The 13,719-nt window shown below is 38.3% G+C and overlaps 1 protein-coding gene across 4 annotated transcripts in view; it reads left to right on the top strand.

Annotated features, from left to right (window-relative positions):
* The window catches only part of cnn (phosphodiesterase 4D interacting protein centrosomin), a 37,945-nt gene that overhangs the window by 4,935 nt on the left and 19,291 nt on the right, over positions 1-13,719 (top strand). For 3 of the 4 annotated variants that reach the window (XM_069123302.1, XM_069123304.1, XM_069123301.1), the window contains exon 2: positions 5,818-5,873. In XM_069123302.1, the coding sequence (XP_068979403.1) occupies positions 5,818-5,873 (56 nt within the window). Of the gene's footprint in view, positions 1-5,817; positions 5,874-13,293; positions 13,538-13,719 lie in introns of those variants that run through there. The other variant, XM_069123303.1, reaches the window with a different exon arrangement.

Raw genomic sequence — 13,719 nt, 5'->3', positions numbered from 1 at the left:
TACATATTTTTCGATTATAGTCTGCTGTGTGTCCTAATCTACCGTGTAAAATCTTTATTTCATATTTTAAGAAGTAATCTTTTCTGAAATTGAATAAAATTTTCATCGCAGCAAATAACATCGTAAGAGTTATTCAAAGATAGTTGTAAAGAGATACTTAAATATTTCAAGAGGGCAATAAAAATATGGTTTATTCGTGGTATCATGTTCATCGTATCTAACATCTTCGCGACTTTTACCACACTTTCTCTTTGACTGGCTGCATTTTTTTGCATTTGTTAGATCATTGCCTATTTTAAATGTATTACACGTCCAACGTGTCGTTCTTTATCTCGCTTTCGTTTTAATTAACTGCTGTCTTTCTATCTTTCGTATTAAAAATACGTATAATTGGTCGTAATAATAGGATGGTCGAATGTAAAGTATACCGTCGTAAACTACACGCGATTCAAATATTCTAAATCAGAGACAAACACACAGATTTCCGTGACTTAAGTGGCAAAATATGTGTATCACTCTGGAATTATTCTAATTCCTTAAATGAATACATTTGTAACGTGTTTCTGCTATGGAAGAAGCTTATTATACCAGATTTTTTTCTCAGAAATTTTCGATATAGAATATCTATTACGATATATAACAAATTTATTCTAACATCTTGTTTCAACGTTTGTCGTAACAGTGGCATTTACTTTGCCACTGTTAGTTGATCTGAGCTAGGAAAAGTACCGTAAAGAGTTTATATTTGTCCCTCCGGTACGGATATCGCACAAATTATTGTTTCGATTATGAAATGAGTCACAAGTAAACCACAATGATTAGTGTATTCTGCTGGCTATTTGTATCGTACAAAGTAAAGTGTTGGAGACGAATAAGTCCCGTTTATTTTAATTAATTATGCCGCTATGTATTCCGATTTATTACTAGGTGTCTGTATATGTTTTTTACAATTACCTCGTTTATTAATACGGATGTACAATTATATCGAATTCATCGTAGAATTATATCAAGTGCAAGTCCAAAGTATAAGGTTATCGTTAACCTTTTTATTCTCAACCTATTTATTTATCTATAATGTTTTACTTTATTATAAAATATAATATTACTTAGAAAGAAAGTATAACTCGTCTGATTGTCAGTTGATGCAGCTGTATTCAATTGTGCTTACTGTAGCATCGTTGAATGTTAGATTGTAGGAGGTCAACGCACCTTGCGATTACACGAGTCATTTTCATTATACATATTTACTACTTTGTCCAGACATTATATTTGCACAATAACGTAGATAAATAATAATTCCTTGCGCGTTTTCTTCATATTACGAGATTCCTTTTCGTTGCTATCCTTTTAAGTATGTATCGATGTAAACTCATCGCGGTTAAGCTGGTACTTTTTAACGATGTAAATTCTCTGGTATTACGATACTTTAGTATCACGATGGAGAGCGTGTGTTCAATGAGAAACTTTATCTACGCATCTCTTTACTAGAAAACAGAATCATTTTTTTCTAAAAGTGCTCTATTTTTTCTTCCGACGATATAAATCCACTGCTATCATAGGTCGTGACACAGCGAATATTGCGACACATCGGACTGAATTGCATCAATCTACATACGCGTACATTCGCCGAGTGTCTCATGCGTTCATTAAAGCCTTAATGAACTCTTTCGCCCACCGGACACCCACTCGGTCAGCCATAAGAATACGGTAGCTAGTCTGAACCGCTCTATAAACAATGTTTTCATTCGGCAGGGCCGAGCTAATTGTTTAACTGGGCAAGTTAATGCGTTTAACGATCCGGTAATTGAGCGAATTTTGCACGTCAATGCGAATACACGCTTCTTCTGATATCGTTCAACGGCATAACGCGTGAGACGACAACGTGTTAAAAGCTCGATTTACGGAATTACTTTCAATGGAAACACAAGGTGATCCGTTGATTGTTATTATCTCGAGTAATGCCGTGTTAGATATTTAGCACTTTTTTTAAGAAATTTATCCATTGCTACACGATAGGATAAAGCGAGTAGAATAATAAACGCCAGATTTTCCATACGCCAGAAAATTCTATCGTAAAAGCAATTACAGCTCAAGCTGCATACATACTGCTCTCTTTCGGTCCATGCCACCATATCTGTTCACCAGTATTGATTACTTACACAAGCAGCCTCCATCTTGCCAGATGACGACAACTGTGTGGGGTCATTTCATAAAATCGTTTTCCTCTTTATCAACGTCTTTCCAAGCTGGGTTGTCACGCAGGTGACATACACCAAACGTGTACCGATGGAACTTAGTATCGTCAGTTGTTGAATCTTTTGATCAATCGTTGTAAAGACGAAGTTCGTTGTAAGGAATTGTCTACCGATTCTGTACAGATACACATTTTCTAAGCAACAAGCGCGATCGATTAAACTTTAGTTTGTTAATTTCAAAATCAATTTTATTTTAATAGAAAATTCGCGAGGAGCGTTCATAAAGCGAAATGGTTTCTTTTATGTTTCTATTTCTATCAAATTACTAACACACATTAATTGAGATATCGCGTAAAAAAACATTTATTTATAAACTGCTTTATATTAGATCGACATGTTTCTGATTGATTTTTATGCATGAAACGCGACTATAACTGTCGTTTGCATGTTACGAAATGCGTTATGAATTATGTAACGAATCTCTATTGCGACCAATTGTAGTTTTACGAACGACGTAGATAATTGACGACGATCGAACGATGTGCTTGCAATCTGCGTTTGCAACTAATTAATTCTTACACCGAAACTCCAGTCTTTACCTAGTGAAAGTACAACAACTTTATTTTATAATGAATATTATTTTGACTAGAGCGCGACTATACAAATTTATTATGCGAAATACTAACAAGAATTTACAGCTAAAACATAGCAATAAGATGCAACAAGTATATAAGCTTAAACATTCGGTAATTAAACTTTTTTCTTCAACGATATATCGTTTTTGATTCTTCCGGCAGTCGTAGCGTGGCTCAAAACCTGCATAACGAATTAACGTTCAGAATCTACATAGGAAATAAAATTCTTTAAATTAAAATCTCTCCTTTAAGTATTTATTAGAGTTTCAATTTCTAAATATTTAAACAAAAATTTAAAATTAGAACTTATTTAAACTTCAGCTGATATTTACAAAATAAATATTTCGTTAATATATTTCAGTCCTTTAATTACTCGCTAAATATTCCAATATTAATTTTTGAACCACTTAATCTTTCGATCGATCTTTTGAAATTAAACTCGAACAAACATTAAGTACGATATTCTACGCTGGCATAATTAATAAAACGATCCGCAACCATCAGTGACTCATCGTCTTTAATTCGCTTTTCTTTCCATCCTCTCATCGCGTTTGCTTAAATCGTTTGTCAGTGCCGGACGCAAAGGAATAACAACAGCCAAAGCTCTTACTAAACTTATTAGCTGAGAATCGAGAGAACTTTCCATTTTGTTTCAAATTTAGCACCTTCGCTGCCAATTAATAGTCGCGTTTTGTGACTGGTGGCGGATGTCGCGGCTGCGATTCTCGTTACGCAAAGCAACCCTGTCTCGTAAAATGGCCAATAATAATATCAGCATAGTGTCACCCTTTGGTCCGTTCGCTCCCCTCGTGTTCGTTCCGGGCTGAGCAACTTCTGAGGCGTCTTGAGATTCTGAGAAGTCTGGATCCGGATTAGTTCTACATGGACCTAAGGGGTAGTGCTTAATATATCAGAGTCAGATGTTGGGGTGCTGCCGAAAAAGAGGATGGCCACGGTTACAGGCCTGTGGTTCGCGAGGTAAACGGGATTACGTGCACTGCAAGCTTCTAAATAGACCTCGCTAAAAGAAATGACTGGTTCTCTCCCCCTCGTTTCTTTGTGACTATGGAAAAAGATGAACAACGCTAATGACACGCTGCAGATCTCCGCGTGCAATGTGTCATTTTCAGCTTCAAATGCGTACGTTAATTTGTACCATTAGTAGCGTCGTAGCGTGCAACGTTGTTGCCTTTCTGCGGCGTATTATTTTTAGGAGAACGAAATTTATTTCATCGAAATATACATTGTTCGTATTTAATAATTTTTGCTGTTAGCAAAGTATTTTAAAGCTGAACATCTCGGAAATCGAACTGACCGATTTTTCAGCTTTATCACCTAATTACGCGATTAATTGGTTCGACTTTCGAGAAACCAATTATGTACTGACTTCCACTAGTTCATTTTCTGTGAGTAGATGACATAAATAATGGTAGATCGTAAGGTAAATTTAAAATATGTTATTTAAACGTCACGTTTTCTCTGTTTCTTTAATTCGTGGAGTTGACAAACGCGACGTCTGAATAGCTCAAATCGTGTAATTTGTTTTTCAACGTTTTATTTTCTAATCCATATTTGTCGAGTTGTTAATAATGAGTTGTTGATAATGATTAGAACGCGTCATCGCGAAATTTACGAATTCTATTTACGTAAAAGCGAAATTAATCAGTTTGGATACTGAAAGGTTCGTATGTGAAATTGAAATGAAATAGACGGCTTATAAATGTTGAACGAGACTTTGTCTATGAGGACCGATGCTTAAGACGAATTTCTGAGCGTGAGACGTCCCAGAAGGAAAGCGAGGTCAGATTTTCCAGACTGCACGGTGCGCGCGAATAATAGCGCAACTCTTAGAACTTGTTAAGATCCGTGACAAGCCGCTGGAGAGACATTATCCGTTAATTACTCATTTCACATTTCAACACTGGTCAGCAGGAATAGCGTTTGGATGAAATCTAAATTAAACCTTTCTGGAAATTCTGCATTTCCTTACTACTCGTATACCGTAACTCGGTTTGAAGTGGCCCGCAACTATAAATCACTGACATGTCACACATCACGCAAACAGTTTTACATCGAGCTAACCCGCCGTTTCGTCAGAACGAAGAAAATTGCAATCAAAATCTGGGTCGCGTTTAATTATAACGAATCGTTCCTTAAATTCCACCGGATGTCATACCGCGAATTTTCACACTCTCGAATGTAATTTCAGTTGTTGAAATTAACTGTTTCAGTCTTGAATTTCTACTATTCTTTTAGTTGATTCATTGTTAAGGGAACTCGTATCGCCGATAGAAACTAAAAGGATAAAACTCATTTTCTTGTGTCAACCGCGAATATAATTTTCCGTGGATATTCGGTATCAAAAGTTATTAAGAAAATGATGGAAAAGGGAAATAAAAAGAAGTACAATTAAATATCATCCTGATCCAGCAACGCGTTCGTTGGACGTGTCAAGTAATTGAAATTCTAGCCTGTTAAAATTGATGAGCTGAAATTTTAGCGGGAGATTCTTCGGATGATCGTTATGTCGTCTGATTAATAGTTTATCTATGCGCGAACCTTGTCCTTAGGATCGAGTGTTTTACTTTGAACCGATCGTCGCTCTGGAAATAGAACGCAATCTTCATCTTGATCCTTTTTAAAAGTTTCATCTAATTCGGTCTAGTTCGTACAGTCTATTTCGTATGGAATCAGGAGCCACCACGTGCCTCCGCTCCATTTTCGGCCCTATTCCAAAAATAAACTATCTTTAAGCTTCGGTGACGTACTTTCATTATCGTCTCCAGGAGCCGTAAAAGAAAGCTTCCTGTTCTTCATTTTACATTCTCGATTTTTAAAATAATATTACGGTTCCTTGCGTTACTCTTTTATCGGAAAATATCAATTAACGTATATCTATGGAATTAATTTTAAATTGTATTGCGTGCATGTACAATATATGAATTAATCGGTGATTAATTGGTATTTTTGTTTCGTGTTTGTTACAGCACAAATATGCCACTGCAGGACATTACGATGAATCAAACTCTGCCGTTAATAAATGGTAAGTAGCAAGTTCGAATTTCACATTTAAATATTAAATTCTTCTTTGATTAGCGTCAAAAAGACCAGTTGAATCATTCGATTCGTTAAAAATTACTATTTTCATTAAAAAATCTAATTGTTCCTAAATTATTACCTTTTAAAGAGAGATAAGTGTCTTTTCTCTGTTTTCTTTAAAATAACGATAGATTATTTATCAGCCAATGTCTTCAAAGTGTAACAAAAGTATGTAAATATATCTATACGATGTAACAGTGTACAAGCTTCGTTAAAAAAGCTTCCTAAGATTGAAGATAAAATAGAAGAATCGTTATTAGTAAGATAGTAATCAGATTTCAATTTTATGCATAAAAATGTTTACAAGACATCGAGTGTCGTTACCGTTTGTTGAAACGAGTATGAAACTCAGATAGAAAAATTGGAGCAGCGGAACGGGGTTAGAAGGAATATTACAGACACGAAACTCTGACACCATCAACGTCAAGATACTGAATGTTAATAAAACTGTCGGTTAGAAAGAAACGAATTAATAATAGGCTCGAGTAAGAATACTACGTGAAAACTTCTTATCTAATTTTACGTTTTTAATAAAACTTGCAAAAATAACGTGATCGTATCTTTAAACGAAGCGAGAAATATTTTTCGTTATCGAGGAGAAGAGAAATTCTGAAGAACGCACGTTATCGAGATTCAAGAGAATATGTCTTATAGCTGTTAAAAAAAAGTACTGACAAACTGAAACTTGGTGCTCGTAAGATAAACTGTGCGTGGGTGAAGCAACATTATCTGCGTTTCGTATAATACGATGAATACATTTCGATTAATTTTGAAGCGACTAATAAATCGATATATCCGCTTTCTTTATAACGATCACTGATAAATACATTATTACAAAATTATATACGAAAATAACATTATTTCTGACATATCAACTTTTCGTATACGTATACGCATATTTTTATATACAGGTTGGTAACTGGCGGTACAAGCGGAAAGGGGGTGATTCTACGCGAAAAAAGAAGTCGAAAATATAGAATAAAAATTTTTCGTTCGAGGCTTTGTTTTTGAGAAAATCGACTTTGAATTTTCGCTCGGTACGCGTGCGGTACGTTATAACGGATCTCACTGTAGATCGTTGTTTCGATGGAAAAATTAAAAAAAATTTTTATTCTATATTTTCGACTTCTTTTTTCGCGTAGAATCACCCCCTTTCCCCTTGTACCACCAATTACCAACTACCCTGTATAATGGAACTTATTTATCTATAGAAATAAAAAGTACGTATCGCGTTAATAACAAAGCTATAGATATTTTCAAATGTCTCGGTAAATGAAGCGTTGAGATCAACGAATCAGCGATTAATGACTCGTTAAAATTTTCAAACGTCTATCAATCGTCAGGATGGAACGGATACAATTTTACGGTGCGTGATCAAGGTAGGATATCGTTGCACAAGAGCCGATTACATTTATTACTTATAGTCCCGGATCGGATGAACGTATCGCGTACAGATGTCCCTGCAAATTAAGCGATTGCTCGAACGAGAGGTCACCGATATTGCAGTCGACAATGGAACGATCAGTTACCTTCCTGTTTCCCTAGTGAAACTACCTTCATTGGCTATTTCCCTCGAGCAATTGACCCCCTGTCGACATCGGTCATAGTCGATGAACAGCTGATTGTTTCATGGAGAACGATCGTTCGTCCTAAATTCGTGTACGAAAATATACTCGTCGGTTCGAAGATTGATCTCGAAGGGAATTCCTTCTGACATGCGCGAATTACCATTTTGTTGGAATAAATATTACCGTAGATCGTAAATACCTCTTTGTCCGATCTCGCTTTAATTAGATCTTGCCCGCAAGAATTCAAATTGCATCTATCGCGATGAAAACGGGGCAACGAACCTTGTTCCACTCGGCTACTGCTATTTTACGTCCACGCAGACGCCGCGCCGCGACGCGCGCCGACGAGACGTAATCTCACGTTTACGACAGGGGTGGTCACGCCCGGTGTTTCGAACGCAGCCTCTTAATTCGTCCGAGATTCTAACGAAATCTGTTTATTCCCCGAACAATGACAGAAACTTTGCGTCAAATTCCACCGATATGCTTCCAAACTCTTCCATAATCGATACCGAACGCTAAAGTCGACGAAATACAGGGATACGCGTATCGTCTTAAACGACGATAGAAAGTCTTCAGCACCAGGAACCTGTGGCCAATGGCCAAAAGTTAGCTATATCAGCCCGGTTGCTTTGTGGTATACGCATAAATTTGGCCCTTGGTAAACGAATCTGTGCCAGAACCAACCGACATCTTGGCCCGGTCCTATCCGCGATCTATACGTTTCCGTGATCCGCGATCTATAGATAAAGATCGCACGTGGCCGCACGTTCCATACGCCGCGTTGATTTTCGTTCGCGCGCGAAACATCGGCTCTTCGTTTACAACAGCTGCGCCCAGTCCGCGTTTTAAACGATGCCTCGGACCGACGTGAAATATTCGGACGTGCTAGCGAACGATTCGTACCGATAGATTCGCGACGATGGATTCGTGGCATTATAACGAACGTGACGGTTTCTTCGCATCAATGCGAAAAATTTCAATCGAAGCCCATTACACATGCGGTTAAACGAGGCAACGTCGCTACGAGTGGCATTACGATTTTCTGCGTACAATCCCTCCTATTGTTCGAACGATTTTAGCAATTGCAAGAAATCCGATATCGCTTGCTTTTACCGAATTGGTAGTCGCGACGTTAAGGTAGTTGTGCTTATTTTAGCATTCGCGTACTGGCCGATTAGGCCCGGTATGTTACATTTCGTATGGTTTGATAGCAATCGTTCGTGCGACTAGAAAAATTGCACACTGCGTAAACGAAATGTGTAGAAACTGATAAAAAAGAAGCCTTTCGATGTGCAAATATCTTTCACAGTCGCTATAGTTGGTTTCAAAGATCGTAAGCTAATACGATGCGTTTGCAGCGTAGTTCGTAACTTTCCCTCCGAAACAAAGATGTTTGATGCATCCTAGAAAAATGTTTTTCGCGATCTCAAATTACAGGAAGCAGTGATCCATTTATTTCGGTGGGTTCCGCGGCCAGAGAGACAGAGACAGAGAGAAAGAGAGAGAGTAGGAGAAACGTGTCGCGACTCTGTATTTATTTCTGTAACACGTTGCCCTGTGGTCCTGCGGCACGTTATTCGCCACCTTTGCGAACGATTCCCATGTTGAACGACACGATCTTGCCTCTAGATAAAACACCATGCACATCGCGGTGCATTGTCCAAGTGAACCGGTTGTTTATTTCTCCAGATGGTCGAACTCTCCTATCGTCCAAACTTTCTCCCGATGCTCGGAATGCGAAATTCGCATCGAACACCAAGCTTCAAGCGTTAGACGCGATGGTAGCCAAACTTTCCACTATTTCTGCTCGCGTATTGATTCTTCCTGATTTCTCGAGTCTTTATGTTGCAGGTGTTGTTCGATTTAATTGGATAGCTAGGAAGGTTGTTATTAACTTTGGTTGTTCGTAGTGACTTTGATGGTGAGAAATTTGTTGAATTAGGAGTTTACGAAAATACGCGAAACTGATAGGAAATACGTTACGTTTATTTTGCGACGAAGAGTTCGCTGAGATCTTAACGTAAAACAGAATATCGAAATCGAGACCACTGTTTTCGATCAGTATGCGTGAAATGGATTATAACATAGATATTTGTTCCGATTAAGCTCTGTGTTATCGCTATAGAATTGTAAATTAAATATACCAGACTTTACAGCGTCGAAGAATTTACGGTACTAAAATATTAAGTTTTCTCTAATGAAGCGGATAAGTCAAGTTGTAGATAAATTCAATAAGGAAATAACTAGCTTCGGTATTTCTTTTTCTGATAATTTATGTTTCTTACCATTTAGAAGTTGAATTTCGAGAAACGCTCAAACGCGTGTTTATTTATTTCTAATGAGAAGTTTGTTTGCCAAATCCTAAATACCCAGCTTTAGTGGATACACACAGGGATACGCTTATCGTTTGGAAGAACACCTTACCCCTTCATGGTCCCTGTGAGGGTTGAATTTCGAAAAACTCTGAAACACGTGTTTCTTTGTTTCTAACGAAAAGTTCATATCTCTCGGTAACTCTTGGGATATGAGAGACGTGGTTGTCCTTTAAGAAAAATGCATCCCCGTCTTACCACTTTAGAATGCAATTTTTCAAAATTCCCTTTCTTGACTCACGGACCACGTCATGACAGAAGTGGGCTGTTCAAATTTCACGTTTTTAGGCACAGCGGTTTGGGCTGAACGTTGACGAGTGAATCAGTCACTTTTGTATTTTATGCATACGTATGTATACAGGGTGGTTGGTAACTGGTGGTACAAGCGGAAAAAGGGTGATTCTACGTGAAAAAAGAAGTCGAAAATATGGAATAAAAATTTTTCGTTCGAGGCTTCGTTTTCGAGAAAATCGACTTTGAATTTTCGCTCGGTACGCGTCCACTTTATCGCGTCTCGTTATAACGGACCTCACTGTACGACTTCTTTTTTCGCGTAGAATCACCCCCTTTCCGCTTATACCACCAGTTACCAACCACCCTGTAGATAATCAATTTTTCTCGTATAAATTCGTATTAGAAACTAGGGAAAATGAAAGGTATTTTCGTCGATTTAAAAAATATCTCGACGATCGCGTAAATTCTCTGTATGTCTTTTTAACGATCCATACAACTTTTCCAATACAAAAATTCGATTCTCGATAGAAAATTCGTGATAATTTATCACGATAGATCCAAGGTTGTTCAATTTGCCAATAATATAAAATCATAATTGATTTAAGTAGCGTTAAGCGGCACACACAGTTCGGTGAGTAATTAAATGACTAACGTGGGCTACTTACGTTTCAGTTTAATTACTCGTTTCGGAACCGCTACCACCTCCGTGTCATTTTCATTTATACTTTGACACGATTGGGATCGAGCCAGACGCCTACGTGTCTGCGAAAACCTAGTGTCTTTATGAACTAAATGATAACTCGAGCGCTGATGCTATTTTTACGTATTAAGATTAACACACATGGCAGGGACGTTAAACTTTGATCGTCGATGTGCCCATTCGCGAATAAGCTTTCTTCGTTGGATCGGAAATCTGCCAAATAGTACAGCAGAGACGAAAGAAATTTCGAAAATGAAGATCAACATAAACTCGCCGATAGAAAAACGTCTCGTAAGACGTTTCTGTTGTTCTATCGATCAAGCTTTAATAACCGGGCCGACCCTCGTGAATCCAATCCAATTCTATTTTCCGCTCGATTCAGGCGGCCAAGTCGATTAACAGAATTCGATATCGGTCGCAGAAGTCTCCGGTTGACACGAACACAGAAACCGCGACGACACGCGCCTTACCAAAGGTAACATAATATGCAAGTACACGGTGTCGCAATGCCGGTGGCGAGTTCGAGCGACCCGAAATAACCGCGAAGCCCGTTTTGACCTCTTGTGCTCCTAATTTCGTGATCTTTCGACGATTAATAGGCCGACGTTAACCGGCAAAATTACAATTGCGCGAGCTTACGTTCAAGACGATTTCTCGTAACTTTAATTACAGTCAGGTCGAACAGACACACACCGAAGAGCTGGAGAGTGGCCTGCCAAAATAAAGATAGTTGAAACGTTGCTTCTGGCCTAAATGTGTCATCTATAAATACGCGAGCTCTACGTCCGGCCGACAGAGCCGAGGTTCACAGTCGATATCGTACTTGCACCGATACCTAAATCGCTGAGATTTGCCGATCGATTCCTGGAAACCTGGAATCACGACGCGGCATATGACGCGGATGCTATTGGTGGTTTGCCCGGAGAGAGGTTTTAATGGATGTGCAACTTTGCTGATATTTCTTCGACGTACACGGGCATTGCTGAATTTCTGTCTCGAATCGATCTCTCCGGGGGCAAATGGAACGATTGGAAAAATTTGTGATCTCGAAACGGGATAGCCTTCGAAGAAGTAGGTTTAATAGACGCAGGTTGGTGTTGTTAGCTTCTCCTTTGATCGATCGATGGTAAAGTGGGGCTTGGTAGAGTCAAAGATTGTTTTTTTAGTTGGTAATCTAACGATCAACCTTCTTTTTTTATTTGATGTTTTCTTTGGAAAGGAATTGACAGATACGTTTACGTTTGTACGGGGAATTGAGTTTAAATGCGAGTTAACGAAAGAGAATTCTGAAATAAAGATCGAGTTGGCAACTCGGTATTGATAACCTGGACGACGATTCCTTATCTGGATAATTTCTAATTTTCTTTTTTTCTTTTCTTCGATTAAAAATTATTTTCCTCTTGCTTGGTATGCTCGTTTCACGCGAAGTGTAAATGATACGCTCTGTTGAATTTAAAAATCGAGGGTAAAAGGAAAGCGAGTTTATCGAATACGTGATTATCGATTATTCGAAAGATTTCAACCTTGTTCAGCTAAAAGATAAGACGCAATGGAGTGGCTGAAATTGGCCTTCGTTGTTTCCAGAGACACTTACGTACGATTTAAAAAAGGTATTTTGATCGAAACGAAATTCGATCGGTCTATTTTATTTTACGAATTGATATATAAAGTATCGTCTACTATCTACATATTAAGAAGCAAAATTAAATAATGCTATTATTGAATGATTAAAATAGCGCACACTGTCTTGTTCCTTTTCTAAGTTACGCTTCTTCCTAAAAACATATGTGTAGATAGTAATTTCTACTCACGAGGGTAGAGCACGTGAGGAGAGAGCACGTGACGTTCAACGCTGCACAGGAACTGCGTCGAGGGCATTTGAACTTGAGTGGAAACAGGACTCGTGCTTCTAACTATAGGAGGAAATGCACGCTAGGGTTAAGATATAACGGCTTCCTGTGATCAATCTAACGTATGAACATGAAATAGGATCTGCTTCCTGTTTGCAATTCCGCTTATACGTGTTACGTATTCCTTTTCGGTACATAGAAGCAACGATCGTTTTTCGAAAATATATACACAGAGATGTCGAGAAGCTTGTCGCAGTTAATAGAAAAACTTAACGATCTCGGCATCGTTTACCCGTTGAATATACCACAAATGTGTGCAAACACGCAGAACCCAGACGATATATCTTTGCCCAAAAAACGTTTGTCTTTAACGTTCCAAAATATACAGATTACGAAAGTCATTTTCGCTATTATCGAATTAATCTTAACGCTCTTGCATCGTGCTCGATGGTAGCTTCGTAGTGTAAATTAACAACGAATTTTTCCACAGCTGTCGATTCGTTGTCCCATACAGCTGCGGCTCGGAGAATCCTTGAAACGGTTGCCTATATGTATCGTAAGCTATACGCGATCCGATATATGCTCGGGATATAATTTTAACCGTAGGTTATTGCGATGTAAACTTTGGCGCTGCTTTGCCATTTTATCTCAGTCAGCGTTTCTACGTCCATCGCGAAAAGACCTACGAAATATCATCGGAGAGCACTAAATGGTCTTTGTTCGTTTTATTTTCGCGTTTAGTTCGGCTCTAGAATAGCCAGTAAGATGTGATGTTTTACGGAAGATTTTACGTGGCATGGGATGTGGTAGGTCGCGCGTTCACGCTCCGACCACCCTTGACAACATCCAGGACAGGCCAATCCAAGTTCACGTTATGTTCGGTAAAAATCACTTCGCATGTTGCTTGCGTCTGTTTAGTATCGTTTTTACGTAATCGTTAGACCGCGAATATTCATAACAGTATTCGTATTCTTACGAACTTTGCGAGCAGATTCGTTTCGATTACTAAATACACGCGTGTTATATACAGTTCGCTTAGTCCAGTTCGAAATTTCTCATAAAT

The sequence above is a fragment of the Bombus flavifrons genome, chromosome 11 (genome assembly GCF_040668555.2).
Source record: "Bombus flavifrons isolate JBK064 chromosome 11, iyBomFlav1_principal, whole genome shotgun sequence".
Lineage (NCBI taxonomy): Eukaryota > Metazoa > Arthropoda > Insecta > Hymenoptera > Apidae > Bombus > Bombus flavifrons.
This window is presented reverse-complemented; position numbering and strand designations above follow the sequence as displayed.